This window comes from Schistocerca gregaria, chromosome 3, assembly GCF_023897955.1.
Source record: "Schistocerca gregaria isolate iqSchGreg1 chromosome 3, iqSchGreg1.2, whole genome shotgun sequence".
Taxonomy (NCBI): domain Eukaryota; kingdom Metazoa; phylum Arthropoda; class Insecta; order Orthoptera; family Acrididae; genus Schistocerca; species Schistocerca gregaria.
The window spans coordinates 416794685-416813522 of record NC_064922.1 but is presented as its reverse complement, the minus strand read 5'-3'; the positions used below and the strand labels follow the sequence as shown (position 1 = coordinate 416813522).

Genomic DNA, 18838 nt, shown 5'->3' with positions numbered 1-18838 from the left:
AGCGTTACGGAGATGATAGATAAACTCCAGTGGAAGACTCCGCAGCTCGGTACGGGCTTTTGTTGAAGTTTTGAGAACATACCTTCACCGAGGAGTCAAGCAGTATATTGCTCCCTCCTACATATATCTCGCGAAGAGACCACGAGGATAACATCAGAGAGATTAGAGCCCACACAGAGGCATACTGACAATCGTTCTTTACACGAACAATACGAGACTGGAATAGAAGGGAGAACCGATAGAGGTACTCAAGGTACCCTCCGTCACACACCGTCAGGTGGCTTGCGGAATATGGACGTAGATGTAGGCCAAGGTGAACACAGGCTGCAGCACAAAGCCAAGATGTTGAAGGGTTTACACTCATCAGGAAAGTGGCAGCTAGCGTGTAGTGAAGTTGCCGGAGAGGACGGGTGACCAGGCATCGTAGACAAACGGTATGCATATCTGCTGAGGACAAAGTCACGGTGGTATAAGTATTGAGAGGGTGTAAGAGGGATGGATGTGCACACACATAAACGAAACACTCTTAGTCTAGTTTTGAACAGACACAGGACCGGTATAGATAGAGGAGGGTGGTCCGATCCCCTTCCCAGGAAGTATTACTGAGGACACACAGGATAATAAGGGACTGTGTATTCCAGGCCACCAGGTAAGTCACATGAGAGGACCAAGAGAGTTTCCTATTGAGGAGGAGCACAAAGAATTTCATAGTTTTGATGAATGGAACAGCAACAAGCCCAAGATGCAAAGATGGTGGGAGAAACCAATTGTGCCACCAGAAATTCATAGAGATGGTTTTGTCAGTGGAAAAGCAAAAGCCATTGTTGATGCTCCAAGAATAAAGACAATCAAGACATCGCTGAAGATGCCCCTCTATGAGACAGGTCTGTGGAGAGCTGCAATAGATGGCAAAATCATCAACAAAAAGGGAGCCAGTGATCCCCGGTCGGAGACAGGCCATTATAGGGTTAATGGTGATAGCAAAGAGGATGACACTCGGGATGAAACCCTGAAGCACATTGGTTTCCTGGATAAATGTGTCCAACAAAGCAGAACCCACACACATCTTGAAAACTCGGGCTTTTAAAAATTCCTGAAGGAAACGGGGCAGGCGCCCATGGAAGCCCCACATGTAAAGAGTACGGAGGATACCAGTTCTCCAGCAGGCGTCATAGGCATTCTCCAAATTAAAAAGCACGGCCACAATCTGGAATTTCCACAGAAAACCATTCATGACATGGGTGGACAAAGTAACGTGATGGTCAACTGCAGAACGGTGCACTCTAAATCCACACTGTGCAGTCATTAGTAAATTGTGAGACTTGAGCCACCATACCAGCCAGGCATGAATCATATGTTCCATCACCTTGCAAAACACAGCTGGTGAGAGAGATGGGGCGGTAGCTACAAAGTTAAGTAAATTATTACCCACAAAATAGTTATAAAATTTTATTGTGAACAAACAGGAAACTTAAATGAACATCATTTTTTGACATCGTCTCCTTGCATTTCAACGCACTTGGTCCATCATTGTACAAGCTTCCTGATGCTCTCATAAAAGAAGGTTCTCGATTGAGCTGCGAACCAGGAATGCACCGCTTCTTTCACTGCTTTGTCCAAGGCAATTCAACAGCCCCTTAATGCCTGTTTGAGTGGACCAAACAAGTGATAGTCAGAAAGGGGCAAGATCAGGACTACATGGAGGATGATCCAGTACTTCAAATATGAATTTCTGGAGCATTTCAGCAGTGTGGGCACGGGTATACAGATCGGCATTGTCGTGAAACAACACAACACCTTTTCACAGCAATCCTTGGTCTTTGCTTCGAATTGCAGGCTTTAGCCTGGCAGTAAGCATCTGGCAGTGACACACAGTTTACTGTTGTGCCTCTTTCCCCATAATGTTCCAGTACTGGACCTTGTGTGTCCCAAAAAACCATAAGCATCAGTTTTCCTGCAGATGGTTCGGTCTTGAACTTTTTCTTGCATGGTGAATTTGGATGTTTCCATTCCATACTCTGCCGTTTAATCTCCAGCTAGTAATGATGGATCAATGTTTCGTACCCAGTAATGATCCTGTCTAAGAAGTTGTACCCTTCGTTACCATAGCGATCCAAATGTTTTTTGCAGATGTCCAAGCGCGTTTGTTTGTGCAACTTTGTGAGTTGTTTTAGGACCCATCTTGCACAAACTTCATGAAATCAAAGTCTGTTGTGGATGATTTCGCAGTCAGAACCGTGACTTATTTGCAGATGATGCACCACTTCGTCAGTAGTTAGTTGTCTGCTAAGAGAACCATTTCATGTGAACAGCCAATGGTTCTTCATTTGTGGCTGTAAACGGTCGTCTGACTCCTCCACTGTGCGTAATACTTGTGCAACCATTTCTGAATTTTTCAATCGATTTGTAGATACTCTGTTGAGGAAAAACACTGTTCCTGTATTGTACCCAAAGTCTTTGATGAATTTCGGCCCCTGATACACCTTCCGACCACAAAAAACATCACTGAATGCTGCTCTTCTTTGGTGCAAATAGACAGCGGAGAAGCCACAATTAACAGTATGGCAGTGATAACAAAACTAACCTAGCAGCTTGAAAATTGCAAAGATGTAACTACACATAAACAAAGCATGCATCACCAATGTAAAACAACGGTACTACCAAAATAAACAAAAATATAACTAAATTGCGAATAACAATTGACTTACCCTCATGGAAAAAGGTTTCTGTCCTTTCTAGGCTTGTGTATGGGTATGACAGTGGCTTCACGCCAATGCCTGGGAAACGTGCCCTCTGCCCAGACATGGTTGTACATATTAAGCAAAAAGTGCTGCAACATCTGAATGTGGACAGCGTCTGGCCCAGGGGTGGAGGATCGGGAAACTGAGAGCATGATCTAGCTCCCTCTAGTAAAGACGGTATAGTAGCACTCTTTATTCTGAGGAGAGAAGGGTATCACCTGAGCCTCCTCCGCTCGTTTCCGATGGAGGAAGGCAGGGCGATAGTGGGAAGAGCTCAAAATTTCCGCAAAATGGCGGCCCAAGGTGTTGGAGATAGCAATAGGGTGCATGATGACATCGCCTGCTACTGTCAGGTCGGAAATTGGTGAATGGATCTTGGTCCCAGACAGCCGGCAGAGGTTGGGCCACATGACAGAGGAAGGAGTGGATCTGTTAAATGAACTAGTGAATGAAATCCAGCTAGCTTTTTTGCTATACTGAAGAATACAACAACATTTTCAGTTTACTATTGCAGGAGCATGTCACCGCACACAAATTGTGTTGCAGCATGCCTAAGTCCACCAAGGGACTGGGACACAACATGGTAAAGTGGAAGTGCGAGGAATGGAACTTTCTGCAGCAGTAAGGATAACATTTGTGAGATATTTCACCAGTTCTTCAAAGATCACCAGGGAGGAGTAAAGCTGCCAGTCAGCCTTAGTAAGCTGCCATTTAGGTGTGAATTCAAGTGGGGTAAGAGTCAGCAAACAGATAGCTCGAGTAGGCGTCAAAAAGAATGGACCACTCAAGACGACGGGCAAGCTGGGCAGTGGAGAAGGATAGGTCCAAATGGGAATAGATGAGAGAGTAGTTGGAAAGGGATGTGGGTGCCCCAGTGTTAAGGCAGAAAAGGTTGAGTTAACTAAGATCAGCAAGGGGGCACCCCTCTCACAGGTTCTGGGAGAACCCCAAAGGGGATGATGTGCATTAAAGTGACAGAGTTGCAGAAATGCGGGAGGTAGCAGCCCAATAAGCTGAAGCAAGTCTGCCCTGGTGACATCAAATAACAGAGGGACATAAATGGTAGAGAGGGAAGTAGTCAGGTGAGGAAGGACAAGGCAAACTGAAAAAGGATAGTCAGGGAGATGGGTTGACTACATATGTTATCCCGTATGAGGAGCATAATGACTTCATGAGATGGAATGCCAACCTCAGGGGGAAGGTCAAAACGAACCAGGAACAAATGTGAAAGCTCAAAGCAATTTTGTTTCCTGAAGGCAGAATACAAGGGGACGCTGTCATGCTAAAAGCAGCCATAAATCCTCTACGTGGGATCGAAGGCTGCATACATTCAATTGGAGAACACTCATGAAAAGAGGAAGAAATGAAGGGAAGAAATGAAATGCCAAGTGACAGCCAGAAAAGACTTGCTGTTACAGGGCACAGAAGCAGGACGATGCTGCTCCATGAAGTCCACAGAAGCATCCACTTGCTTGTGCTGTCGGTCTGTGCAGTCCAACGCAGAAACACGGTTGATGGTGCACACCAGTGACACAGAGGCCAGCCGGGATAAGGTATCACATGGCGACATCATCAAATAGGATCTTCAAGTCAGCGAAGGAGAATACTGTTTACCTTTGGTAGACTTCTTCAAGCCTTTCTGGTTAGCAGAGGAAGACTCAGGTGTTGTTTGGCTGGAGGGACATAGGAAGTCTTCATAAGAATACTCCTTTTCTTTCTGACCTACCGGTTGTGTAGCTGGTGGTTTTTCCCCTTGAGGCAAGAGTTTGATGGCTTGTTGCACAGTTGGACAGGGGGGGGGGGGGGGGGGGGGGGGGGGTGACAATGCTACCTTGACACTGGGTGATTTCACAACCTCAGAGCTCAATTTGAGGTCGCATATTTGCATAGCCATGTCCTTCATGGAAAGACAGGTAACGAGAACAGAACTGTAAGTGCCAGATGGGAGCATGCAGGGTTTGCCACTAGCCAATAATGTGCTAGTGACCGAGTAAGGCACTTTTTACTTTACCCAGTTTTCCTGGGCAGCCCACTCAACAAGATACACGGGACAATTCCAAGAGGAAGTGGCATGGCTGCCACTGTAGTTGATATAGCGGGGAGGAGGAGGCGGACAATCACCCTCATGTGCATCCTACCACAGGTTACACATTTGGCTGGGAGCCAACAAGACGTTCTAGTATAGATGATGACACTGGCAGCAGCGCATCAGGTACAATCAGACTGTGATAATTTCATAGTCTGCTTTGGTCTTGAATGGAAGCACCAATCTATCAAAGGTGATAAAAAAAAGTGTGGGTGGGCACTGAGGTGGAATCTACCTTTTCCGTCACCCAGTGGACAGTAATGACACCTGATCCGGGAGGTGAGAATGGATTTCAGCCTCAGCCAGACCGTCAAGTAGCCTGGTGTAAATAATACCACGGGAAGAATTCAAAGTTCTATGGGCCTCGATACGAACAGGGTAGCTGTGGAGAAGCGAGGAGGCAAGCAGTTCTTGTGCTTGAGAATCAGAAGTAGTCTCCAAAAGCAAAATGCTATTTTGTAAATGACAGCAGGATTTCACAGAGCTGGCAATGGCATCAACACCTTTCTGAATAATAAATGGATTGACCGTTGCAAAGGACTGATCATCTTCATTAGGTGGAACCTCAAGGAACTGTGGTGCAGCTGGAAGGGTCTTTGAATCATTAGCCTCATTCCATTTACATTTTATAGATGTTGATTGGGAAGATGATTGGATCATTGCAAGAAAATCCCCCATGACTGTCAGTGTCTCAAATGGTACACTTCTTCCGACTGGGGACCCCCTTCAGAAGCGGACGCAACCTGCCTTAAACGATTGTTCACACCTCAGGGCACGCCTCCTGAACACCTGACAAAGGGACCAATTGGTAATCTGGGAAGGCAGCAGCTCAGGCAAATCACCCCTCCCTGGACCTGGCTTGTACCAGGTGGTAAACGCGAATCCTACCTGTAGACCTGGGGCTGGGAATTGTGCATTACCCAGTCACCTGTTATGCATCAGATGCAGGGGCCGGCCATCAAAAGTGCACAAGGAGGAAGAAGAAAAAGAGGGGCCTCAATCATTGAAGTGGAGGAATAAGAGGAGAAGGGAAACAAAAAAAGAAAAAGGGAACAAAAAACAGTTATGAGACTGTTCTTATGTTAGTGACAGACAATGCAGAACATTCCCCATAACAATGCAGAACATTCCCCATAACACTCCAGACATGCAGCATGGAAGGGAAAAGATGCTACAAAGGCTGGGGCCCTGAGGTAGCCAAGCACGAACCTGCCAAAGAGTGACAAGTCCCCTGGGAGTGGGGGTTGGTTTGGAAGGGTTGCTGGTTAGTGGATTTAATAGGCTCATCACCCACCCAAGTACATAACAACATAGTCCATACCTAGTCCATACTTATGCCACTCCCACTCCCCAACCCTCTGCCATCGCGATCATGTCCCTGTTGCAGACTAAAGTGTAAGACCTGCCCAATCCACCCACCCAGCAGCACCTACTCCAGTCCTATCACAAGCTATCCTATTCCATCAAAGGGAAGGCCACCTGTGAAAGCAGCCATGTCCTACTCCAACTCTGCTGCACACACTGCACATTCGTTTTATATTGGTATAACCACCAGCAAGTTGTCAACCAGGATGAGCGGCCACCACCAAACTGTTGTCAAGAACAAAGTTGACCACCTGGCCACACAATATGCTGCTGAGCACAACATGGTCAATTCAATGACTGCTTCACAGCACAAACAATCTGGATCATTACCACCATCACCACCACCTTCTCTGAACTACGCAGATGGGAGTTATCCTTGAAACACATCTTGTTCCCATAATTGTCCTGGCCTCAGAGTCAGTCTCAACACATTGTCCCTCCCCCCCTTCCTCTGTCCTGTCACCCCTCTCAATTCACGTCCCCATGTCACTTTCTGCATATGTCCCTTACCACCAGCTGCAACAATTGTGCCACCCTTCCCTCCTGCATTCCTATCCAACAAACCGTCTGCCTCCCTCTGAGACACCAGCCACCCACTTCCAGTTCCACTCCCTGCCTCCCTTTATCCATCCCACCCAATGCAACCCCGCCACCCCCAGCCAGTCCATCTACAGTAAAGCAGAACTGGCAATGCAACAAAATTTGGGTGTACACCTCCTGAAGTATGCATAGGTGCAAGAGGGGGCTGGGATACAAGGGTGGAGGGGGCACTTGCCCGCCCCACCCCCCACCCTTCCCACCCCCCGGAGTAAAGACATATTCTTCATTACAGAAATCTCACACACATTAAAAAATTGTCTGTGATTCTATTAAACAGCAGACTTAGATGAACCAAGAGCAACGGGAAGTACTGTGGCTATAGCAATCACTATACAACATGAATTTGTTGGGCAGTTAAGGGGAAATTATATTGTTTCTTTGGAAAGGAAGTGATTTTGGCACTGTTCTGCATTCAATGTAGATGAGAACCTTACCTGAATTTTGCTGAAATACAAACCGCAATCTTTTCCTGTCATTTAATCGCATAACCCTTACTGAGCAGCAGAAATGGACATTCCAATACTCCATCTTGCAGTTTCCAGCAACAACTCACCAAATAAAATAAACACGGCTGCAGCATACTGCTCAAATGAGATGGCACAGTGATAAATCACTGAACTGGTATTCAAATGAATGGCAGTTCAAACCCCCATCCAGCCATTCTGATTTAGGTTTTCTGTTACTTACTTTAAAAACATTTAAAGTGAATGCTGGGATAGTTCTATGACAGGGTACTGCCAGTTCCATTCCCTGTTCTTTCGCAAACCAAGTTAAGTGTCCCATCTCTAATGACTCCATCATCTATGGAATGTTAAGCTTAATATTTCTCCCAGGCAAAGCCGAAAGTTGCAATTCCACCCATTTGCATAGACCAGTCACATCATCAAGGTGGCGGACACCACTATTTCAACCATAAACAGGCATGCTTATGGCAAGCATGACATCACTTGTTACACTCATGAACAAATAAATAACACACAAATATTTAACTATAGCAATAGAACGAGACTAGCAGGACACCTATGGAAAGTAGAGTGTTTCGGGTGGGGAGAAACTAAATATATTGCAATGAGAATAACACATTCCAAAACAAATATTAAACAGAAAACCAGGCACACAAAATTCTCAACAACTCCAATCATAAGAAACACAAAGTGCTGATAATTCCAAATAAGAACACAAATCCACCAGTCACAATATATAAAATCACTAGCAAACCAGCACCAACTATTTGAAGCACTACCTGACACACCAAACTTTGAACATCAACTGACTCACTACCATACCTAAAAAAACATGTTTGAAACAGAAACATCCAACACAACAGAGCTCTAACAAATATTACAAAATACTGTCTACAAAAATGACTCAGCACAAAAACACCAAATCGCTAAGATGTCATTCAACACACCGCATTTATGTTACAGGTTAAAGCAGATGGGCACAATCACAATTTTCAGTTGACACCCCTGTCATCCAACAGGACACTAATTTCACACAATCAGCCTCCCCACCCTGTTCCCCTGCTACACAATTTAATCACAGCAATATTTTACAATTTGCCTAAAAGAAAGAAGAGAATTTGTGAAATATCAAGGTTGAGAAGACATCTTCAAGGACTGTCGCTTTTTCAAACTCTATGGCATGTAACACAATGCTACATGCAGTTACAGTTATGAATTCTGAAATTTACTAGGAATGCTGCAGAGTAATATGTAAAACGGGGACATCGCCATCATGGTTCAGTCTTTGGGTGCTGACGGTCAGTTCAGCCATTTAATTCCAGGGTTGTTTTGGGAAGTTCACATACTGTCCGTACTCTACACTTTACCCAAATAACCCATAAAGGAAGCTGTGTTAAAAATGACATCAAAGTTCTTGTTTATCCATTTTGAGGAGTATTAATCAATGGAGCATTTTATGGTTATTGAGGGGGTGTCCAACATTTATCTGCCTTTTTCCTTTATTCTGTTACATGTTTTCAGAGTCAAGTTAAAATTATTGGTAGACAAAGAACTATAGCTATAGTGAAAATTTTATAACTTCATTTCCCAATTGGTTGGATTTAATCAAATGCAATTGCCCTTTTACTAAGATTGTTAAGAGTCATTCCATGTCAAATCAACACACCTATTTTACCTCGCCCTCTTAGATTTTGCTGAAAGTTGGTATACTTATATGTGGGCACTGAGACTAAGAAAAGTACCAAATTTCAATTTTGTATCTCAAACCATTGAGGAAATATGGCTATGTAAACTTTTCAAAAACCAGCCAAAAATGTGTGAACAGACTTTTTTGAAATTGACCTAGGAACTGCCCTAATTGAACTAGAGAACTGGGAAAGGTGTCTTTTTGCAGCATTTTGCATGCTCTTTCCAGGGATATACAACAAAACATAGCTTCTAATTAATAACCTTTTTTTCAAAATACTAATTAATATTTTGATTTAATTTTAATTATTATTACCAAAAGAACCTAATTGAAAATTTTCAAAATATTTCCATAACTACTACATACTATTGGAAATCACATGGCAAAATATAAATCTAGGATGATGATGGGTTCATTGTTAAAAAACATTATTCCGGGCTCTTGTTTTTCACTAACGGCCCTAGTTTGACCAAATAGACCTTTAGCAAACAGGAATTTCTTTAAAATATACTGAAAGGTAAGTAAAAAAAAAGTATTAGAAATATCAAAACATCACCTTATTAAACCAAAACTGATCAGCATATTTTATAATTAAGTTGATAGTTTATTTTAATTTCATACAACTTCACTAACAGTATATTAACAAAAATAACAAAAACAAGAAATTGAGCATTTAACTAGAAACTGAAATAAAGTATGAATAAGTACAAGTATAATAGTTCTGGTCCATGATGTTTGAAATGGAACTATTAAATAAATTAAATACATAATGCTTGTTTTTGAGTAACAGGTATCTGTACATAGCTAAAGTTAACACAATAGGTACTAACAATAATTTTGAAACAACTTTCTATAAAATATACATTAACACTAACCTGAGACAAAAATGAAGTTTTGAGTTGAAAGCAGTTTCCCAATAAACTGTCTTGGAACTTCACATATTACATTTTAATAAAGCTGACTGGGTTTGGTTTACATAACTTTCATTAAGAATGTATATTCTACCTGTTGGAGTAAATGGATTCACTTTTGTGAGAACATCCACAACTGACACCCACAGGACATCTGCACGTACAGGATAAGAGAATGACTTAGCTGGTCCACATGGATGAAGAAAAGTTATTTTCACTTCATCAAGTTCTTCGTTATTTTCTAAAATGTACCCAAGCGACCAGATTCTGCCATATACAGTGGTGACATAGCCTGATACATCTTGTAACTTCAGTTTGTCTGGTGATGTAGTTACTTCCCTCTCCCAACTCTGCATATCACCTGAGAAGTATTTGACTATTAATTTTGATGTAGTGTTGGGAATGAAAGTGTGAAATTGCTGTGTTCCTTTGATTGTCAATGCGTCTTGAAGTCGGCTTTTTAAGAATATTTCTGAAGCAGCATAGTCTCCTTGAGTGGAATATGCAAAATCAACATTTGTGATATTATCTCCTGCCAACTCAAATAGATCTCGTGCGGTTTGGATCTGATTTTGGTATGGCCTTTGCAAACTTGCACGAGCTGCCAGTTTCTTTGCTGAACCCCCCTCTCCATCACAAGGCCCTTTCTCATGTGCTGTGGCTGAAAAGTGCCACTCAGCTTTTATGTTGAGATCTTTCTCATGAAGGCAAAGGTTCAGAAAGTTTTTCTTATTTTTATACTGAGCGGCAGAACCGTCAGAATAATAGTATATCTTTTTTGGAATCTTTTGAAATTTGTTATATATGAAATTTGCTTCTTTTGAAAGGTGTAAGCCGCAGTTGTACTGTGCTCCAGGCAATCAGGAACAATGACAAAGCTCATATGGTCAATTTTGTCTTCCTGTTTGTAATATGTAACAAAAGGATTAATGGTAATCTGTTGTCTTGTCCAGTGGAAACTCTGAGCTTCATCCTGTAGAACTATACTATAATTTTCTGAAAAATCACATATGAACAACAAATTCAGATTCCACAAGGTTTTTTCTTGTGGAGTTAAGGGACGTTCATTGTTGCTTGGCAATGAAGTCATGCAGAATTAAAGTCGATATCTTACTACAAAATAAATCTATGAATTCTTCAGAAGTTTTCTAAACAATTTCCAGATTACATCGGCCAACTGATATCCACTGTCGAAACTGAACTTGTTCAATTAAGTTTTCATGAAAAGAGTCTTTTAACCCTTTCAGACCAGAAGTTTTTCTGGAGTAAGGAAAATTTTTTTTGATACTGTAATGGACTTGGATGATTTTTTAATGATTTTAGAAGCAACATTTATAAAATGATATGTCACCATTTTTGAAAAACAAAATTATCCATTTGTGTACACTGAGTCTCAATCAACACTGAAATCATAGCAGACAAAACTGATTTATTTAAACATTACACATAAATTTGAAATCATTTACATACAAAATACATCCAAAACTGACCATTGTTTTAATTAAAAAGTGAAATGAGTCAGGAATTATGTTCATTATGTGGTTCTAATTGACATGAAATGAAAGGTAACAGTTTTTTCCTTTGACAAACAAAGATGTACATTACATTTTAATCATGAACGTCTCTTGCATGACGGAAATTTGCACCTGGTAGGCAGTGCACCACTTTCATGAAGAGGCAAGTGTTGCATTCCATCAAACAATCTCTTCAGGAGGCCTAGTTTCTCATCATCTTTGAACAGGTTTATCTGGAGGTGTGGCCTCGTTTTCTATTTGAGGTATCCAGACATCTGCTACGGATGGCAGTATATATAGGCCGAACTTTATAGAACTTGTCCACTGGTATAACCAAGTTGTTAACAAGATTTTATTCTCTGGGCTAATTATAAAACTACTGTTGGGCCTTGGCCAAATTCCTTCAACAAAGATGTCTGAAATTCAGTCGATGCTCCCTGAAAAAGAATAAAATCATAGACTTGTCCACTCTTACCACATAACATGTATACTTTGATACCCCACAGAGAAGGCTTTCCCTTCACATACTGCTTTACTGACAGCTTCCCTGTGAATGGGATCATTGCCTCATCAACAGCAAGCTCTTCCTCCACAGATAACTCCAGACATTGTTACGAATGGCAGTATATTTAGGCGAATTTTATAGAACTTGGCTTTATTGTCTGCTGGTATAGCCATATTGTTAACAAGATGTAAATTTTTTCCGAGTTGGAAGAATCTATTTCTGGGCATACTGTCCAAGAATAATTGCATTTTCAATGTTGTGTCCCAATACATTCAGACTCTAGGAAATTTTAGAGTTCCGATAATTATATGAAGCCCAAGCAAGATTTGGAATTCTGCTGGTGTAGTTTGTTTGAAATTGCTAACTGCTCCACTCTGCAAGACACATAGGTTTGTCATATCAGCCATAGTACTGAACAGATCATTGGTGATGTACTTGCTGAAATAAGTTGAAGGAGAAAGTATTTCCTGTTCTTCAATACATTGTTCCCATTCGTGATATGAACCCAGTATAGAGAGAGGACGATGATGCCACTTGATGTCTTTTTTTCTGACAAAATGTATTTTACATCACTGAGCTCATTGTTGGTAAGTGTGCCACTGTCTTGAATATCACTATTGTTGTCACTGCACACACCACTTTCATCATTTGCAGGTGACTCATCATTGGTTTCTTTTATCAGCCCCCACTCTGACTTCCTTCTCTCTTGAAGTACAGTAGGATTCTACATCAGGAAATGATTCTTCATCTGATGATAAATCGAAATCTGAAACCTCTCCATTCAGCAGCATCTCTAAAATGGCATCTCCATCTCGCTCAATGTTGAAATACCATTTCTTCGTTATGATGAACAGAACTGAAATATCACAAATAATAATTTACAGTAGACCTAACAACATTGTCATCAACTGGAGCTTCAATGCTATGTCTATTTTCCTAATTGTTGCTCATAACAATACCTAGTAATACAACATACTTAATATGTTTTGAATAAATCCCGGTAAGAACTCATACAAACGTCAGGATAAACAAACTGTTCCAACAAGCACTTCATGTGAAGGAAACACAAGATACTCAAAGTTACGTAAAACATTGTTCTTGAGACCTCATGGCTACAATTGTGCACACAGAAAAATACCACTTCTTTTTGTTGACTAAAACAAATTATTTTGAAATATTGATTGTTGTAATAAATAAATCGAATATTCAACAATGTTCATGCAAAACAACTATACTGGTACTTAACTATATTGTGGGTTATAGCTTATCAAAGACTACAAGGTACTTTCAAGGTCACAAACTGCTCTGCACTGCTACATTAATCTGTTGATATGTTTATAGTGCTGCACAACAGATAGCAGCACTTGTGCATGGTGAAAAGAATGAACATTCACAAATGTGTACATCAGCTCCCTATTGAGGAAAAATATTTGTATTGCAGTTAAGATGTCGTGAAAATTAATGTACACAATTGTAACCACAGGGTCTGAAAGGGTTAAAATTTTACGTACATGACAGTTTCTCCTGGGCAGTATTCAAAGCTTCCTATGTTGCAATCAACTGATGAGGGTTGCAAAGCATTTTTGCAATGCACTGCTTATAACTGTTTAAGCTGCTGTTTGTTACTGTATTTAGTTTGGCATTTTCTATCATTAATTTTATGTTTTGGTGAGTTGTGCACATGCAGACAGTGTGTGTGCGCACCACTCCGGCTAGCTAATACACAATGTTTTGGTCTCAACTCACCAAATTTAGAGAAACCTATTTTTATGTTAGGAAACTTGTCTTTAAAATGCTTCTAAGCTTCTTTAAGGTTACACAAAATAAGTCTTTTTGATATTTTTGTTTGATTTCCACTAGTTTCTGTAATTGCCACACAATCTTTAATACCTGGCATTGCCGTGCTAACTTCATCATTTTCATAAAATTAATGTACAGTTTTGACAGTGTCTGTTGTTAAATACTTACCTGGTTTTGGGTTTGGACCTTCCATGAATTCTTTCTCTTTCAAAATTTTTTTGGACTGCCGAACAATGTAATTAGAAGCATTAAATTCCCTCATTTTCCTGACACTCCACTTTCCAGGTAAACTTGCAAGAATCATTAGTTTTTTTGCTCTATCTACAGAATTTTTAAAGTTTCTTTTAAGATTTTCAAGAACGGATTCATCAGTATCAGCATCAGTATCTGACGAAGTTTCAGGAGCAACAAAAAGTTTACGTGTCATTGATGAGATTTTCTTCTCTTTTGATTTGGCGTAATGCCTAGATGTCAGTTTTCTCTTGTCAATTGGGGACTCACCTAGTTCTTGAAGTGTTGTGTTAAATGTTTTAACACCTACTGAAGTTGGAGTGAAGGCAGGGTCTTGGTCTCAGATGATTATCTCTGATCCAGAAGATTCTTCAACACTTTCATCACTGATGGGCTCTAGTGTATTTTCAATTTGGTTACATCTTTCCTACATTTATCACAAATCTTGACACCACTTGGTATTTGAGGAAATAATTTGGGCATCAATGTTGTGACATTTCTCAGTTTTTTTTCTGTCTCTAATGATTTTACTTCTTCACTGGATTACAACACTGCACTTTTTACTTGGTTCCATATTTATACAAAAGCCACTTATAAACTGTCCTTCAATGTATACACTTACTTGAAAATGAACTATCAAATATAATAGATACAGACTGGTCAACACAGAGGTAACAATTGATCTGCACTAAAACCACAGTGCACAATAATGCTGTAGGCACACAAAGCCTTAGAAGGTAACAATGCAGACTACATCATCTCAACAATGTCTTAAGTCTCTGAATTATTGTACAGACATCAAGCCCTATGTATACGGTCCTCTACTGTCGTACTACCTTAAAGGTCAGTTTGGTCAAACTAGAGCTGTTAGTGAAAAACAAAGAGTCCGGAATAATTTTTTTTAACTACGAACTCATCATCATCATCCCACATTCATATTTTGCCATGTGGTTTACAGCAGTATCAAGTTACGGAAATATTTTGAAAATTTTCAATTATGTGCTATTTGTAAAAAAATTAAATCTAATTATTAATTACCATTTTGAAAAGGTTATTAAGTAGAAGCAATGTTCTTTGTCTATCACTGGAAAGAGCATAAAAAATGCTGCAAAACGACACGTTTCCCGGTTCTCTAGCTCAATTAGGTCAGCTCTTAGGGCAATTTTAAAAAAAGTCCGTTCACACCTTTTTGGCTGGTTTTTGAAAGTTTACATGACCATATTTCAGGAATGGTTTGAGGTAAAAAATTGAAATTTGGTATTTTTCTTAGTTTCGGCACCCACTATAAGTATACCAACTCTCAGCAAAACCTAAGAGGGTGAGGTAAAATTTTTATTTGAAGTATGTTGATTTGACATGGAATGACTCTTTAATCAAAAAAGCAGTATCAATTTTCAATTTACTAGTTCAAAAAGATCTAATCTGGATATATTCATGAGATAAACTTTAGTGCATTTAGTAATAATGTAATGTATCTTTCTGAAAATACATTGAGTGGATACCTACCCAATCCTCCTTTGAACATGATTTGTTCCCAGTCACAGAATGAGAAACTCAAATTAGTGTCTTGCCTCACCTGGAAAAAATTCTGCATATACCTGTTCCAGCATAAACACTATAATTAGCAGTGAAACCACAAAAATAACAGGAGAGCATATCACTGTTCAGTGATAACTGGCAAGGTGCAATTTCACTATAACGTTACTAATGTGACATATTGCTAATTTACTATATCTCCACATTCCAGCCGCAACCCTCCCCCCCCCCCCCCCCCCCCTTGCGGTGGTTTTTTTTTTTTTTTTTTTTTTTTTTGGGGGGGGGGGGGGAAGCAAAAGAGGGTAACACTCCAATGCCCAATGCGGCAGTAATTTTAAACTGCAATATTATACGCTAGCCGCTAATAGTACAGCTTAATTGAACGCGTGTACCTTATTTTACATACAAAGTCAAACCAAATTGCACAAAAAGATTGTCATCACGTTCAGCTCTTATCGAATACGATAAACACACACAACATCCACAAAAATAAAGATTTATTTTTGCAGCGAAGACTAACATTGTAGCGTGTTTCTTCGACGGAGCTACTTTTAAAATTTCGAATACTTAAGTACAGTCAGTTTTTTTTTTTTTTTTTTTTTTTTTTTGTATGCACATTTCGACTGGTTAACGTTCTTGAGAATCCACTCGTATCTACACAATCTTAGTTGGGTTGAGAAACGCAATGTTCGATGAAACTAGTTACTTTTGTAAAACACGTGGGCAGATTTCGACACTTATTTTCATATTAAACTATACGCAAGGATGCATGTCAGATCAACTACAAGTATATGACATTTTACATGGCAAATTATAACAAATCTAGTCTGTTCAAGCAAGTTACATGCTGAAACTTCAACACCTTACCTATCACTGAGTTCCAAAACACGTGATGATTCTATCACATTTATATAACCTGGTGAAGGAAGAAAAAAATAGATTATAGCTGCATTTTTAGTAGTTGCGAATGCATTTAAAGTTGTCAGGCGAACTCTCTGCAAAAGTATCTCACCAAAACAGAGCAAAATTAAAACTCCCTTCAATATGAACTTCATTATTGCAATATATTTCTGTAAGAAGAGGATAAGCCTTCGTCATTGTCTATATGACATAGCGTCAATTTTCTCTTTTCGACATTTCCCTTTCACGGCCCTTAAAACTGTTTGTACATAATCACGCAAGCCTCAGATAGAATTTAAACTTCCTACACAGCTGTCAAATAACACAATCGACTTTTTTCGCCGGTAGACATACGATCGACATGAACATTCCAGTGAATGAATCGTTTAATCAGCATACTGGTATTTGTTAAATGTACGCTGCACATTACCCGAGCCGTGAAAGTGTGCGGAAGTCATCTCATTCTCGTCAGTGTATATGTAGGAACAGGACGAACAGTAGATTTCGCTTTGGAAGGCATGTCTAACCTTGCGTCTACCTCGCCGACGAATGATAGTCGGGAACTATAAAACGATATAATGATTCAATATTTAGGTCGCTGTCACTATTGAGCAGATTTCTAATGTATTTTGCATATAGCGCGTCACCTCGAGAGACGTGTCTGTGAGGTGGGACAACGAGCGTTTTAACTTCGTAAGACAAAGTACGTGCGGAGGCGTTGTGCATGTTCCATGGAACGTCGCCCGAAATCAGAACAGCATATCGGCCATGGAACAAGGGCCAAAGTCGAGTATGTTTCACACTCTCATAACACAGCAATGTCACAGCGTGAATATTTGGACTGTTTCACTGTTTTGTACCGACGCGCGCATCATATCAGTGGCGACACAGTGTGCAGGGACATATGGGCAGTGTTTACTCATAGATAATTGGAACCGTATACGGAATTACTGAATACGACTATCTTCTTCCTAAGCAACATTATACAGTAAATCAAATTAACATAGCAACAGAAGAAATAAATTAGGATGCATGTATTTTTGTGCCTTGCCCCCTTAATTTCTTAACTTCTATCAATTATTCGCATCTCCAGTCAATTACATACTTTATCTACAGTACAACCTTTTACTCAAGGGTCTCTTCCAGACCAATCCCACATCTCATGGTGTTTTGTGCAAAACAATTCTGCCAAGCAAATTGAAATTTTTAATTTACCACAATAAGCTATTTGCATATTATCGGCGCTACTTTATGATTTATGCACAAATCTCCTATCGTCTGTGGAATTACCGATATTGCAAAACAGTGTATAAAGATGGATTTCCTGCCAGATTCTTAGGGCTCTTCGTTGGTGTTTCCAGTAAACTATATGGTTTATTTTATTATTAGTTTCTGATACTTTCTATTATGACAAGCCTGGCTTTTGTGTAAACTGAAGCTATTTTATTGGGACTAGTAATATTACCCGAGAGTCTATTTATGGTGGCTCCTTAAAATAAACTGTAATTATGTTAGAGACGTCTGAATGCTATTTACTTTGCAGTTACCTCATCCTGATAGTGTGCAATTTATTTATTTTGTAGTGCTTTACTTAATAACACATGAGTAAGTATGTAACTATACACACAATCTAAAGTGACTGACGCTGGTAACTAAAATCACAAGAACAGAGTCGACATAAGTCGTCTGACACTGCATATCCGCCATAAAGAGCACTGCTTAGTTGTGAGTTTACCAACAGACTGCAACCACCAACAAACAGTCACGTAAATAACTTGTGAGAAAGTTGTTATCGTCTGACTTTTTGGAGTGACACTAGTACCTCTAGAGGCCAGAAAGGCGGCCTTAATATGTTTGTTTTTAATTATTTTCCTACTTAAGTAAGGAAATAGTTATCATTTTTTCATCAGAATAATTAGTATATCATCAACAGATACAAATGATTGTGAAATAAATTTAAATACAGCTAAATTTTACTGATTCAATGAGATAAGCTACAACATATTCATAAAGAAATACTTTCGAATTGCTAATTCTGCTGAAAACAAGAAAATAAGTATTATGAGTATGAGATTTCAGGTGGAAAGAGCATTTTCGACTAAAAATTCCAAGTTACAAACCAAGAATATAATTTATAAATTTGCAGCCCCCCAACCTAAAACAATTCATTTACCTATAGCAAAAAAACTAAAGTCCTCTTTTTCTAATATAAAAATGTCCAAATCTAATACATTTTACTCTACTTAAGTAAGGAACAAAACATCTCATTTGCCCATATCAAAAAAACCAAAACCTCATTTTCTTATTTAAAATTTACAAATTTAATAAATTTTGTTCTTTATAAATAAGAAGCAAAAACTATCAGAGGTACATTTTAATGATAAACTTTTTAAATAAAAATTAAAAATTTAAATTTCATTAATTATAAGTACAATGGAAGCAAAAACGATAAACAAACATAAACTATTTAAAAACTTAGTAAATATAGTAAAGGAAAG

General features: G+C 39.5%; 1 protein-coding gene across 2 annotated transcripts in view; it reads right to left on the bottom strand.

The window, feature by feature from the left end:
* Window positions 1-17057, bottom strand: part of LOC126354335 (protein disulfide-isomerase TMX3) — a 168098-nt gene extending 151041 nt beyond the window's left edge. The window contains exons 1-2 of one of the 2 annotated variants that reach the window (XM_050003900.1): window positions 16453-17057; window positions 16308-16356 (exon numbers count right to left, since the gene is read on the bottom strand). In XM_050003900.1, the coding sequence (XP_049859857.1) occupies window positions 16308-16356; window positions 16453-16495 (92 nt within the window). In that variant the 5' untranslated portion in view covers window positions 16496-17057. Of the gene's footprint in view, window positions 1-15410; window positions 15503-16307; window positions 16357-16452 lie in introns of those variants that run through there. The other variant, XM_050003901.1, reaches the window with a different exon arrangement.
* Window positions 17058-18838: the final 1781 nt, after the last annotated feature.